The 13,784-nt window shown below is 32.7% G+C and overlaps 4 protein-coding genes across 7 annotated transcripts; 3 read left to right on the top strand and 1 right to left on the bottom strand.

The window, feature by feature from the left end:
- Positions 1-130: 130 nt before the first annotated feature.
- Positions 131-1,696, top strand: LOC108559843. The gene is made up of 4 exons (XM_017917209.1): positions 131-349; positions 1,006-1,185; positions 1,247-1,417; positions 1,477-1,696. Exons 1-4 carry the CDS (start codon positions 131-133, stop codon positions 1,654-1,656), a joined length of 750 nt encoding a protein of 249 aa, XP_017772698.1. The 3' UTR covers positions 1,657-1,696.
- Positions 1,697-1,838: 142 nt separating this feature from the next.
- LOC108559841 (tyrosine-protein kinase PR2) lies at positions 1,839-8,146 on the bottom strand. 4 transcript variants are annotated; one of them, XM_017917205.1, is made up of 10 exons: positions 8,000-8,142; positions 7,527-7,614; positions 7,120-7,474; positions 6,250-7,061; positions 5,933-6,194; positions 5,328-5,870; positions 3,174-3,245; positions 2,970-3,114; positions 2,324-2,913; positions 1,839-2,268 (listed from the first exon to the last, which is right to left on the bottom strand). In XM_017917205.1, the coding sequence occupies exons 1-10, from the start codon at positions 8,013-8,015 to the stop codon at positions 2,071-2,073; spliced, it is 3,081 nt and encodes a 1,026-aa protein (XP_017772694.1). In that variant the 5' UTR covers positions 8,016-8,142; the 3' UTR covers positions 1,839-2,070. The 4 variants fall into 4 exon arrangements, with proteins under 4 accessions (XP_017772694.1, XP_017772693.1, XP_017772696.1 ...); XM_017917204.1 differs by having other exon boundaries at positions 1,840-2,268; positions 2,324-2,919; XM_017917207.1 differs by having other exon boundaries at positions 1,840-2,268; positions 2,324-2,919; positions 7,899-8,142.
- Positions 8,147-8,374: 228 nt separating this feature from the next.
- Positions 8,375-9,095, top strand: LOC108559829 (39S ribosomal protein L20, mitochondrial). The gene is made up of 3 exons (XM_017917186.1): positions 8,375-8,529; positions 8,585-8,695; positions 8,756-9,095. The coding sequence occupies exons 1-3, from the start codon at positions 8,443-8,445 to the stop codon at positions 9,002-9,004; spliced, it is 447 nt and encodes a 148-aa protein (XP_017772675.1). The 5' UTR covers positions 8,375-8,442; the 3' UTR covers positions 9,005-9,095.
- Positions 9,096-10,729: 1,634 nt separating this feature from the next.
- Positions 10,730-12,973, top strand: LOC108559826 (protein asteroid). Its single transcript, XM_017917183.1, has 2 exons — positions 10,730-11,592; positions 11,648-12,973. Exons 1-2 carry the CDS (start codon positions 10,811-10,813, stop codon positions 12,933-12,935), a joined length of 2,070 nt encoding a protein of 689 aa, XP_017772672.1. The 5' UTR covers positions 10,730-10,810; the 3' UTR covers positions 12,936-12,973.
- Positions 12,974-13,784: the final 811 nt, after the last annotated feature.

The raw sequence follows: 13,784 nt of genomic DNA on the forward strand, positions 1-13,784 counted from the left end.
CATTTTCACCGAAACTGTCAATATATGTCATTAATTAGGTCTACAACATGTTCATTTTTATCATCTAAATTCCATAACGTAAAAGGCAAAAGCCATAAAAATAATTAAAATCAATAAATACTAATAACCGATGGATATTACTGAAGAATACGAAGAGTCGACAGAGGTGCTACCATTTTTTCCCAGATACGACAGCGAGACGATCTGTCAGGATAAACTTCGTGTCACCTGGTTTGAAATTGATTTCTCTCAATCGAGGTACAACTTTGAAAATAAAGTGTGCGGCAGCAATGCATGTACTCTTATTGTGCTTCTAGTAGCAGCAATCTGTAATCGGGAAAACGTGCAAGTAAGTAGTTGTTTCCATCATATTTTGAAACAACAATGTATATATATATATATTCGTAACTAACCAAATCATCTAACTCATGAATTATATATATTTTATAATAAGTTTATGCAAAATATTTATAAGATTGGTAGAATCCATTAAAGTTAAATTGTTAATTTATTTGTAAATCATGAAAAATTATACTGTTAATACATTTTTTATTGATTATTTTATACAATGTTAGTATTAAATTATATACATATATCATATTATATAAAAAGTAAATATTATATAAATAATAAGTACATATATGAATTAAATCAGAAAATGAATGTAATATTAAGAAGGTCATTCTGACCTTATAAAATATGTTTGTACTTTTTTGTTTGAAACTACACATGCAGAAAACATCACAATATTCATAAAATGTTTGATGAAAATATCTAAGATTCATAGCCCTTTGCAGTAGAAAATTAACATTTATCTAGAATTTATATTTGTTTTACAATTATAATTACTATGTTAATATATTAAAGCATTTACATGAGCAATATGTGAATTTATCAATATAACCTAAGATCAAGATATATGGAAGACGAACATAAAATTATTAGTCATTAAAAATCTACTATATATATGAAATACGATATTAAATAATTTAATTAAAACTTCAGTGCTTTGGCCCTAACAAACAAATTAATTACTATGTGATCCGAGCACTGGGAAGAGCCATGCTATATGGAAATGAGATTCATGCTGTATTGAAGGACAAGGGGTCCCTGGAAAACATTAATTTAACTATACCAGAGGCAATTCGGTTTTCTGGCAAGAAAGTGAGCGGCATCAAAGAATGGGTTTACTATATTAACTTTTAAAGATGAAAATACGTAATATAATTGCAATATTTCATTCTAGAAAAGCGTGCTGTATATGCAATCATTGATCAACACACTTCACGTGAATTTAAATGCGCATTGGAATGAATGGAAAAAGTCGGCGCATAGTAGGAAACACGCAGATCTATATATAGTTCTAATATCGGATTCAAGAAGTGTACTTTTTATAATCAATGACATACAAGGAACTGTACATATTTATTCGAGTCCAGTGTCCAATTAAATACTCATGATGTTCAACATTTCCAGGTGACTTTGGTGGATTCTCATCAGCACACGACAACCAAGGGAGCGTTAGTAGCCGCAGTAAATCAGGACAACTTACGATGTTTGTGCGCTTGGCTCTCGCACATCATGTTCAAGTATCACCACACCTTACCAAATCTTTACGAGTTGTCATTCCTATATTTTCGAAAAAAGAGAAAGTAGACCATCAACAGTTATAAAATCTCTTAATAAAGCTTTGAATACGGGGATTAACAATAATAATAAATAATATATTTTCTGTGAATTATATTTTTAATTTTTTTTTCAGTTGATATAAAATTTGAATTCATATACAAAATAAATAAAGATAATAAAGAAGGTAAAGAGGCAAGATTAAAATAAAGATAGAAAAAAGAGATAAATGGATAAAGATGAGCTACATTTGTTTACTCCACAAATTTCTTTTGTTCAGCATTAGAAAGTAAGGAAACAAGTGAAAAATAATATTTTTTTTATGACCATTAATAATTAATTAAAGCAAATATTAATAAACATCTTTTTTGACTTTGAGAGTACAAACATACTAAATACCTATTTTTTAAGTATCATTTTATATTGGTATGTGTAGGTGTTTTTCTAAACTTGCACTTCGCTATCCTGGTTTAAAAGCCATTGGGCAGCCTTGCTCACATCCCAGCTAGCAACCTCCAAAGCATCATTACAAACATTCAGCTGGGCCCCTATCACAATCTTTTGCAATTTATAGAGCTTAATAGCATTAAGAACATTCCAATTAGTAAATTCGAGAGATTGTATGCATTGCTCTGTATCTATCTACAAAGGAAATACAACTTCATGGCTAAATCAGAGTATTATATAGAAAACTTACATCTGATCCCAAAACCTTAGACATGATCCTGACTTCGTCGGAATCAAAACCTCTAGCTCTTGAACTAGGTTTTGTATCGGCGAACTCCAAAAGTTCTTCGCAACTAACATGATGAGATTGCAGTTTACTGGAGCCATTGTTCATGGCACTTACAGAGTCACCGATCGCGTCCACGCAATCCAGATCTGCTACTGCGATATCATCTAGTGCAGCCAACTCTGATTCGATCTGTTGTTCGAAATGTATAGATTCAGTATCGAAATCGCGAGTATGGTTGCTGTAAACCGGCTCAACATGAGTTTCGCTAACACCTATGAATGATTCACCAACAGTAAAAGATTCCGGATGCTGAGCCACGGGTGGAGAGCCAGTAGAAAATTTATTCAAAGTACCTTGTAAACTCAAGGGAGGAATAATCAGGGGATGTTTCCTGGTATGCCGAGGTTTCGAAGTGAGAAGAGGTTTATTTCGATCACGCGGTGGTAACGGTATAGGATTCTCATCAACCACTCTTTCAAAATGTTCAACTGGAGGTGAAGTAACCTCGGGTTTTATTGATTCGACTACTTTTAACGCCGATATTTCTAATGCTGATTCTAAAACATAATTGATATACAAAAAAAAAACACTAAATCGAAATATTAACCAGATCGCTTTTGGCCTTCAAGATCATGATTATTATTAGTTCTGTCTTTATAATGTGTATTGGGTAAAGTAGACGTCCTCGACCTAGGTTTCATGGTGGGCAATTGGCCCGACCGTAATAGGCGCAAGGGATTTAACCCTGGAAACTGAAATGAAGATAACAAACTTCCTTATCAAATAATATTGAATAATATTTCTTCATTACCTGTGGTAGTCCTGGTTCGGGTTTCTCAACTAAACTTTCGTATGCTAACTGGGCTTGTTCAGTTACTTTGGACTAAAAAGAAAATATTTTTTTTGGGTTTAGGAAGTAACGAAAAATAAAATAAATTAAAATGAAACAAAAAAAAATCATGTACTTTCAAATTGCGTTAAATGCGTTCCATCGCCGAATGTTAAAAAACAAATTTAGACCAAAATAATTATTCACTTGCAGCTAATACCAAAACTAATGTTTCTATAAATTTTTAGCAAAATTCAATATGTTAAATAAATTATTAAAATAATTGTTATAATCAACTCATTTGAAAAAAGATGATTCCCTTACGATAGTATATTAAATATATTTTACAAGCTCATTTTAAAAAGTTCATAATATCATAAATTTATATAATAGTAATATATTACCATTCAGACTTGGGTCATCCTGATGACTAGTGCAGTAATTATGTATTTATGAATTTCAGGAATAGGCTCTAATACATATTATTAATATAAATAGTAATACGAACTTTCCGAACAAGCTATTTTAATCGCATTATTTAATTCCTGATAATTTTATATATTTATATGAAAGCAAAAAATACCCTGTGTTCAGTAACTTTCATTTTAGCATCATCACAAATAGCAAAACTGAACAAAATATACGTTCATATCCGATTATATATTGGTTTTTGTTAAGATTACAATGAATATAAAATATCACATGGTAGTATGATTATATATAATAGGTATGGTTTATTAAATTCCTAAACTTATTTATGTATCAAAATGGGCGGACAGTTTACATTTTTCTTCCATTCAAATTGAGAGGATATATAATTTTCGATATATTCGAAGATATTTTAAGAGCACCCTACTATGAGAAGCCACTACGATTCAACCGATGATTACTAGACTTCATCGATACAAAATTATAGCATTGTCAGAAACATAATTTTCTACATTCAGAACCGATATAGATTTTTTTGTATATGACGAATGTATGATTATATATTATGGCATTTCCTATTTATAATATATTCTTAAATACTCGAGTCTGATGAGGTATTAACATTATGATTTTGCAACCTGGCGACACTCGTTGGACTCAAACCGCTTAAAATGCTATTGCTTGGTGGAGGCGAACGACCTAAAATTTTCCCAACTAAATCCGGCTTCAGAAAATTACGGGATCTAATAACCATTTCTGAACGAATGCTACTATTGGAAGCGGATAATCTACTAAGCCTCTTCCTGCGCCTCCAATCTAAATCAACGGAGCCCAGGCTAGTGCAATCTGATTCACTACTACTACTTTGTGCATATGCCTGAGGATTATATGACTGTCTACGACGGTTTCTATCTCGAATGCTTTTTCCGGAACTTTTCTTATTAGGTAATATCTCTTGAGACTCTGAATAACTCATCGCCCTTGGGCGGGTAGTCTCAGCAAATGTTGGCGTCTCATTTGGAAAGCTATTATCATATACAAACACATTATCATAAGTTTCAATAGGCGTGTAAGCTTGATCATAGTACTCATTTAAAAATATACCGTCAGCGCCGTTTCTGCTATTGAAAGGAGACGGAGGGGGTGGTCGTATGTCATGCAGGAAACTACCGTTTCTCTCGAATCGATTAAATTTATTATCATTTTTATAAGTTTTTCTTGCCATACTTTCTGATTTAGTAAGAGTACGGTCACGGTATATTTGTGAAGGATAAAAATCTCCCCCACCGTCAAGTGATAACTGTTGAAAACGCGATTCTAAATTTCTCCGAGGATATTCCCTTAGAGCTATATTACCCGCAGAAGCTTCAGAATAAGCATTGTTTGAACTCATCACTGAAGTATTTAAATCTCTACACGAATTATGTGGGGCCTTTTGATAATGATGATGATGATGATGAGAAAAAAAAGGTTTCGTAAGCAATTCGCGAGATTTGGCGAAACAAAATTCTGCCGATGCTTTATCCCATAGAGGTAGACGTATGTTATTTTGCGAGAACTCGTCAAGTGATGTTAATGAACAACGCAGACGATGCTAATTGGTTAATAACAAAAAATTAAATAAATAGAAGCGGGAAAAATGAAGGGATTCAGAAAATGGTAAAAGTTAGTATTTTTAATAAATCGAAATATTCAAATAAACCTTACCTGAAGATCAGGTGTGGACTGAGCCTCTTCAGAAAAATTACGCCTTTCGACAATCTTTTCATGATGATGGTCAGTGACAGAAGGAAAACGAAAACTAAATTTTCTCTTAGTTGGGGACGATGGCGTCGTTGGTGCTGGAGCACTCATAGATCGTGTAGTTATTTCATTAGCTAACGCAATAGCTGTATCCAAAGTTTTTTGATCTTGGGCCGAGATGGGCTTCACATTAACAACCTGCTTACGAGGTTTATTGCGCTCACGCATTTCATTAGTTTTGTTCGTAGTCTCGTGATCGGCGGGGGAAGGAGGTGGCTGTAGTGGTTGTCCTAATGTTTTGAAAACCATCTGCATCTCGGCCATCAAAGATGGTCCTAAATCGAGTGAAGGACTATGATTATTTTCATCGTCACTGATTTCATGATATTCGTGATCTGGAGCTGGTGCCGGCGGTGGCAAAATTCGGTCGCCTTCGAGCAGTGGTGCAATTTCCAAGTCTTCATGTGGTCTGTATGGTGCCACTACCTGTGTTGGAATTCCACCATACTAATAAAACAAAAAAATATTTTAATAAAATTGTACAAAGTTTTTACTGTTCTGATGCATACATCAACTTTAGCTCCACCTAAAAAGCTGATATCTCCAAAGTAAGCTCCATCCAAACCTACATGACCAGTGTGCTTAAAATCACCCTGAGGAGCACTAATCATCTCACTGCGTAATTTACGTCGTGCTGATGTGCGTGTTGCGTCTGTGCGTAAGAAATTTGAACTTGGTAAATCACTTCCCAAATAAGCGACAACATTGATTGGATCAAAAAGTCCCGCCTTCCCGCTGGAGGCCACGCCTTTCCAATAAGGCCGATATGATCTAATGTAAATAATCTGTTAAATATTAATATAAATTATGCAATATATAACCTTACACTTTATCCAAAACCGTAATTACATCACCAATTCTATAATGTAATAAATGTGGACCGTCGCCGGATCCACCAACTTTGGTTTGTACTTGTTCAGGTCTACAATCAATCAATCGCGTTGAAATATCTATAAATCTAGGCCTACTGCTGGCCTCGTGCCTCCAGCAATCCAACATCAGAGCGTAGTGATCTTGAGGACAGCAGTCAGGCTGTTCCAGCCTTTGAAAATTAGGCTCGTCAATAGATTCCAAAATCTGTTGTCCTGTTAGAGCAGCCCATGGTTGAAATCCATAGGAAAACATTTCCCACAATGTGACACCAAACGCCCAGACATCGGTGGCTGTAGTAAATCTCAAATAACTTATGCATTCTGGGGCGCACCAAGCTATTGGAAGTTTCAAATTTACATTAAAATTAGTCTTGTAATAATCTTTTCCTTGTCCCAATGCTCTGCTTAGCCCAAAATCAGATATTTTAACCTTGTTCTTTGAAAATACCAAAATATTCCTAGCTGCCAAATCACGATGTATTAATCTCTTTGATTCCAGATACTGCATTCCATCACAAATTTGAACAGCAAAATCGCACAATGTTAGTACTGGAAAACTTGTTCGCAATGAAGGCTCTTTCAAACACTCCAACAAAGACCTTAAAGGAGCCAACTCTGTTACAAGCATTAATGAGCCTGTATCTAATACGACTCCGAAAAAACGTACTATATGATGATGATCAATTGAGTGCATAATAGCTGCTTCTTTCAAAAACTCAATTGTATTTGTTTGCATTCTTTCACGAGCTAAACACTTAATAGCAACCTACAAATGTATTAGTATTAAAAGTATACAAACAAAAATAGAATAATGTTAAATATACTTGAATCCGTTCTCCCTCATTGCACCAAACACCTTGCTGAACAACACCAAATTCACCCATACCCAATTCCTTGTTTACAGTTATATTTGCAGCAGGTATGATATGTTTGCTAGGAACTCTTGTAGCTCTACCAACTGGAGCATTGTCATTATTTAAAGATACTGGATCTGTGCCTATTGATTCCTGTTTACGTACTGATAACAGTTTTTTAAACTTTGAGAGGTAATTATTTGGAAAGTGTTTCTCATAATATTTTCTCAGCCTCCTCATCTCTGGTTTAGACATGCCTAATTCTGATAAGTCACCCTCCGTTGTGAACTTTAATTGTGAAGGATGTGTTACCTTCAAATTATTCCTAAAAAAAATCATCTATAAAAGTACATAACAAAATATAAGAAAATACTTACTTAAAGCTATTAAAGTAATGCTGCAGTTGGGCTTCCACAAGAAACTCATATAGGCCAGGGCCCTTTTTCAGGGGTGCACTGACACCCTCTACAAATAAATAAAATATATGAAATGGTCTTTAAACATTTTTATTGTTGTTTAAATGAAGCCATATTGCATTCATCAGCATTTGATATGTGTATTATTAAAACTCAGTATAAACAAAATTTAGTTTATAAACAGTGTGCTCATAAAGTAAACATTGCAAATCAATCAAAAAAGCAAAACATTGTAAGTGCATAGTATTCAGAAGGTAAATAAAGAAAAAGAACAAAAAATAAATATAAGATATTTAGATATAGGCTAGAGTGCTAAAAATATGTGATTCATACCCATCTTTCTAAAAATACAAAAACCTTTAAACACAGGAAGAAGTGTGTAAATTTAACAAAGATTTTGTATCTTGAGAGATGCTTAAATTCTTAATTTATACCTGGCAGAACCTCCATATCAATAATTAAATTATTTATATTTTATTAACTTAAGATATAAATGTAAACAATAATTATAATTTCATTTAAGTATAAACAATGGTCTACATGTCATATGCACAGACGCCATTTTTGACTGTTCTCTGATTTTCTGGTCCTGATCAGATCTGAAGTTCCAACAGTTCCAAAATGATTAGGTGTACCACGAAGCTAGCTACAACATGTTCAAGCAAATATTATATATAAAATAGTTAAATAAGAAAAGTAATTAATATTGTATTATATTTTATTGTAATATAATATCAAATAGAAATTATCTCAATTTGTAAAATATAAAATTATATAAGCTTTTCACTTCTTTTTGTTGGTATCTTGGAATAGTGACACCAAAAAGTATTTTAACGTAACCTAGATATTTTTTCTAGGTTCTCTAAAATTAAATAAAATGGTTTTCACTACTGCAGTTAATTTTATAAGAAGTCGAGGACCAGATGAGTTCTGGAGGAAGCGAAAGATTTTCAAATTAGCAGCTGTCAGTATTATCATTAATGCAAAATTAATATTATTTAATATGTTTTGACTTTTAGCATTTCCAAGGAAGAAAACGCAATTGTTATAGTATCACAATCAGATATGTTCATAGGGCTTTAGTATATGCCACTAAGGGCAGAAAACTGAAGAAGGTGGACATGGCTAATGTAGGTTTTGTTTTTTTGTTTATTAATATATGTTAATTATTTATGAATGGATATTTTCAGTTATGGGAGCAAAGGATTCTTTCTGGATGTGAACAACATGGAGTTACTTATCCTTTATTTAAGGAATCACTTTCTAGAAGTGGTGTGATGTTGAATAGAAAAACTTTGGCAGATTTAGCATGCTGGGAACCTCAATCATTCAAAGCTTTGACAGATATTGCTCAGGCTAGAGCAGCTCAAGATGGCTTGAATGTTTCTAAAAGCCTTGAACCGCCATCAGGTGTTGTTACTAGAGGAATGATTAAATAATGTACCATGTAAATACCTTTGTAGTATCCATTTTAATTAACTTTTAGTAATTGGAAAACCCGTTTTTCATATAAAAAGTAATATAATCACAGCCCTTGTATTTTTTAGTATCATAAGATTGGAACATGTCACCTTCGTTTCAATATTATGTTACAGGCGATAATGCAAATTTTCTAAATCTAATTATCTCTCCAAATCTAAAATACTCATTAAGAGTCTAATACTAGATGCTTAATTAGGACATCGGTTAATCGGGACAGCCGCTTATTAAGGACAGATCCCAAAGAACGGAAAGAAAACCGATGATATAACAAAAATTTACTTCGTTTAATCGGGACAGTAATCGTGTATGAATTCCCGTGGAGACGGGAATTCACATGTGAATATTTAGCGCTGGAGTAAACTAGCAACCAAGGGGACCAAGTCATATGAGAAATCTGTTGTATATAGCCACTGCTGTGGCGTTCCTTAGTACATTGCACTAGGAAACTGGTAACTCCACTAACGAGTAGTTTTGGTATTTCAGTGGGTGCGAAAGAGAGATAACTACACGTTATCTCAATGTCTCTTTTTGGTTTGCATGTATTGATTTTGGTTTTATTTTAGAAATACATCTCAATAATTTAAAGACGTATTTATTTTCTTATTCACTCTAGTACCATAGGTCGCATAGGTCCGAGAAAATGTTAGGTTAGGTGAAGTTGCCCTAAAGTTTTATGTTTAAAAATATATACAAACAATTTTGTTACATGGGTATTTTCATATCCAGTGGTCTAGGTCAAGTTTCGGTTAGGTTTTTTTTTTAAATAACATAAAAACAATTTGGTGATATGGGTATATGGGTATTTTTAGCTTTTAAAACTACAAATTGGTGGACGAAACGTCTAGTTAAAAGTTTCGCATCCTTTTTGCCTGTATTTACTTTATTCTTTCAAATAGTTTTTATTGCTTTAAAGTTTTCGCACTATTTACATTTGTGACCGCGACTGCTTGACCAGGGCAGGGGGGGTTCACGGGATACGGCATAATTGTAATCTTTTTTTTTTACAAAAAATCAGTTGGTATTGGAGGGAGGGAAGAAGAAGATTTTTCGTACGAAATCGGTTGAATTCGGAACCAATCGGTACTGTTTCAAATGTTTACTTTTCGGTAATAAAACTTTTTATGAATATTAAAATCTTTTGTCTGTTTTCGCCATTTCTATTTCGCCGTTGTGAGGAAAAAAGCAAGTAAGGAACATGTCTACAATTATTCTTTACATATATATATTTATGTGTGTCTAAGTACAATTGATTTAATGTACGTTGTTTGTTGCTATGGTTTATTATTGTTGCGTCCCAGGGTGCGATAGTAAAAGCGGCGATGATATACTAATGATAGAAAATTTCCTTCACCTGATTCTTCTTTGTTCGAGCAATGGAAAATTACTACGATGAAGGTAACTAATCATTTACTCAATACATTTAAATTACTATTAATTAATGTTTTTGCTTTAGATTGGATGGATCATACACCACAGCAAACGAGGATAATCTGGATGTAGAGCAAGTTATCAATTGTTATATAGGAATATTCGCAAATAAAAACATTTTAAATTGAAATTATCTTTTAATTTTATTATATATAAAAAAAAAGAAAAAATAAAAAAAAATATATATATGAATACATTGCGCGTGCGTGTCCTGCATAGTTACTTTTGTTTTTTGTTATTAACGTTGGCATGGAAGCTCCCCGTGAATGGCAAACAAGATGAAGTTGCTACCAAGTGCTCTGAAGTGCTATGAAATAACCTCAAAAGTTTGAAGCATGGGTGTTCGCGGTTTAGCTTCATATGTTGATAAAAATAGCAAACAATATTTGAGAACTTACGATTTGCACGACACGTATTTAGTGATTGATGGCAACAATCTTGCTGCACAGTTGTATGTTAAACATACAATCTGCTATGACTGTTTTGGAGGTGAATATGACACATATAGAAGAACCATAAAAGACTTCTTTGATATATTGAAAACATGTAATGTTACTCCACTTATTGTATTTGATGGTTGCTATGAAAACAAGAAACTTAAAACTATTTACTCAAGGGTTAATGCAAGAATTCAAATGGTCAGTAAGTTGAATGCTTATACAGAAAGTGCAAGCACTGTTTTCCCATTATTTTTGAGAGAATTGTTCACTGAAGTGGTTCTGAGTTTGGGTTTAAAAGCAGTGCGATGTGATTTTGAAGCTGATTATGAAATGGCCTGCATGGCATCTACTCTGGACTGTCCATTACTTAGTTATGACTCTGATTTTTTTATATTTGATATCAAATATATACCTTTTCCAACATTACAATTTTACTATAAAACTATCACAGTAAATGATAGGACATGTAGTGCAATTGAATGCAAGTTATATAAAGTTGAAACATTTTTATCTGCATTGGGAGCAGTAGATAAATCTAACATGCCACTATTAGCAACTCTACTGGGAAATGACTATATCAAGAAGAGTTACTTCAAAAAATTTTATGATCAATTGAAGTTGGTGAAAAAGAAGTCCAGTCAAAGTGAATTGCATAGAAGAATAGAATCAGTAATAAAGTAAGTATGTTTTTATTATAATATATTCAAGTATAATTGTATTTAATTTGTGTAGGTGGTTGCAAGATGAAACTTATGAGAGTGCAGCAAGGAAGATTTTAGGGATGATCAAGTTTAAAAAGAGAGAAGAAGTTGCTAAAAAGATCAAATTTATAGCAGATGGCTATATCTGTGTAAAAAGCAAAATTCTTTGCAATTTTGGTATAAATATAGATACTGAGGTTACTGTGAAGAAGATGGCAGACATTGATATTTCCACAATAAAAAATGAAGATAGTATAGATACTAGTGAGAGTGATGATGAAGAAATCAGTGATGAAGAAGATATTGAGATGGACAATATTCAAAGCATTGAAGTTGATACTTTAACTGCATTTTTTCCAAGTTGGTTTGTTACTGAATTCAGGTCTAGTAATTTTCCTGCATGGTTTTTGGACATTGCTATCCATAAGCGCTATTTCTTTATCCCTCAAGTGGAAAATAAAGATTTAGAACATTCTAATTCAATAAGCATACCTCTTCTAGCAGCACTGCACAAAATGTTAAGTTCTGGAAATCAAGAAGAATATGTTTATGTAGCTAGAAAGAAATCTAAGATATGCAGTGTAACTATGAAATGTTCAGATCTTGATTTGCCTACCCTAGCCGAAATAGAACATATGGATACATTGACTCGCTGCAATGTTTTGTTAAAAATTGTAGATATTAATAGCAATTGCATGACATGCCTAAATACGTTTCCTCCAGACTGGCAAGTATTTATTCTAGCAATAATGTATTGGGTTAAGAATGCCGATATGACAATAACTAATAACTATGTTTACAGTCTTATTATGTGTGTAATCATTTTAAAAAATGTAGACAAGAAATTCGGTAAAAGCATAAGAACTATAAATAAATTGTGCAATTATATGCATGGTTTAAAAAAGAATGATTTGCACTACGCAGAATTAGAAGAGTGCGGATACTTTCTTCAGGAAATGATTCCAAAATTTTACATGCACGAAAAAATGTGTAGAAACCCCAAAAATTATGATTCAAATATTGTGCATGCATTCGCTCAATTCCAAAGTTGCGCTTTTCACATAAAATATCTTAACAAACTTCTGAAGTTGCCATTCGAAGATTTCAATATATCAGAGTTTTTCAATGGCACTTTCATTTACAACTTTTATTGTACATTGCTGCGGCGACCTAGCTCATTAGATTACATTCAATTTATTCTCAAACGTTGTCCAGATATTTTTAAATATTTCAAGGAAATGGCTGAACTTATAACAAACACTCTGGAGATGCAAGCTGTAGTAGGCAAGAAGAGGCACAGGAAGGCAAATCGAAAATGAAATGAATGTATAACATATACGGAAATAATTATTATTGAATGTCTAGTTTGATATGATTTATATTTTATATAATATTTTAAATAAATTAATAATTCATTAGTTTTTGTACTTTTTATAAAAATTCTAAAATTTCCTTAGCGCTTCCCAAATTCTTGATGTGTATTTCTATTTTTAGCAAGTCAGCTTAACCTTCTAAGGGGAAATGTTCAATAATTACAGGAAATGAAGAAAAAAGCACTGCCGATTTAAAAAAAATACAAGACCGGAATTAAAAAAGTAAACTGTTCTTTTAATATAAGTAAGAAACATTACATCAAATTCTCAATTAGGGTAAATCATTTTGTGCGGAGTTAACATCAACAGTGCGGAAATGTTTTTCCGAAGATTTTAATAATAGAGTTATGATCTCGAATAAATGTTCAATTGGAGTCAGCATTTCACAAACCTGTCACTTCGCCCTCTACAAATAAATAGAATATAAAATAAAAGTAATCAAAAGTTGACAAAAAGAAACAAGAGAATCCGCATATTTTTCAATATTGTAGACGCTCATTATGTTACCTAACAATACTCAACTAAGACTTTCTTTGGTTAAACATTAAACACCAAAATATAATATTTCTTCAGAAAAATGACGGATGTGAATTCTACGAAACACAAAAGCCGCTGAATCACCAGGAAGTTAGAATAATGCTTGGAAAAAGCTTTATTTTTTTTTAACTAGTCTTGTTCTTTGTACATAAATTTCAGATGGAATGAGTAAAGGAAAACAGATTTATATGGCTAGATATAAGTTACCTTTGAGGAGGCAGCTGGAACAATCTAGTGATTGGCAATTATTCTGGTATA

Source organism: Nicrophorus vespilloides, unplaced genomic scaffold (assembly GCF_001412225.1).
Source record: "Nicrophorus vespilloides isolate i.1.1-1 unplaced genomic scaffold, Nicve_v1.0, whole genome shotgun sequence".
In the NCBI taxonomy this organism is placed as follows: domain Eukaryota; kingdom Metazoa; phylum Arthropoda; class Insecta; order Coleoptera; family Silphidae; genus Nicrophorus; species Nicrophorus vespilloides.

Coding starts and splice junctions, on each gene's coding strand:
- LOC108559843 (XM_017917209.1), top strand. CDS start 131: ATGGATATTACTGAAGAATACGAAGAGTCGACAGAGGTGCTACCATTT. Junction 350..1,005: donor GTAATCGGGAAAACGTGCAA/GTAAGTAGTTGT, acceptor TTAAAACTTCAG/TGCTTTGGCCCTAACAAACA. Junction 1,186..1,246: donor TGAGCGGCATCAAAGAATGG/GTTTACTATATT, acceptor ATTTCATTCTAG/AAAAGCGTGCTGTATATGCA.
- LOC108559841 (XM_017917204.1), bottom strand. Junction 3,115..3,173: donor CCGAACCAGGACTACCACAG/GTAATGAAGAAA, acceptor TCTTCATTTCAG/TTTCCAGGGTTAAATCCCTT. Junction 2,920..2,969: donor TGAAGGCCAAAAGCGATCTG/GTTAATATTTCG, acceptor ATTATGTTTTAG/AATCAGCATTAGAAATATCG.
- LOC108559829 (XM_017917186.1), top strand. CDS start 8,443: ATGGTTTTCACTACTGCAGTTAATTTTATAAGAAGTCGAGGACCAGAT. Junction 8,530..8,584: donor AGATTTTCAAATTAGCAGCT/GTCAGTATTATC, acceptor TTTGACTTTTAG/CATTTCCAAGGAAGAAAACG. Junction 8,696..8,755: donor AGAAGGTGGACATGGCTAAT/GTAGGTTTTGTT, acceptor GGATATTTTCAG/TTATGGGAGCAAAGGATTCT.
- LOC108559826 (XM_017917183.1), top strand. CDS start 10,811: ATGGGTGTTCGCGGTTTAGCTTCATATGTTGATAAAAATAGCAAACAA. Junction 11,593..11,647: donor AGAATAGAATCAGTAATAAA/GTAAGTATGTTT, acceptor TAATTTGTGTAG/GTGGTTGCAAGATGAAACTT.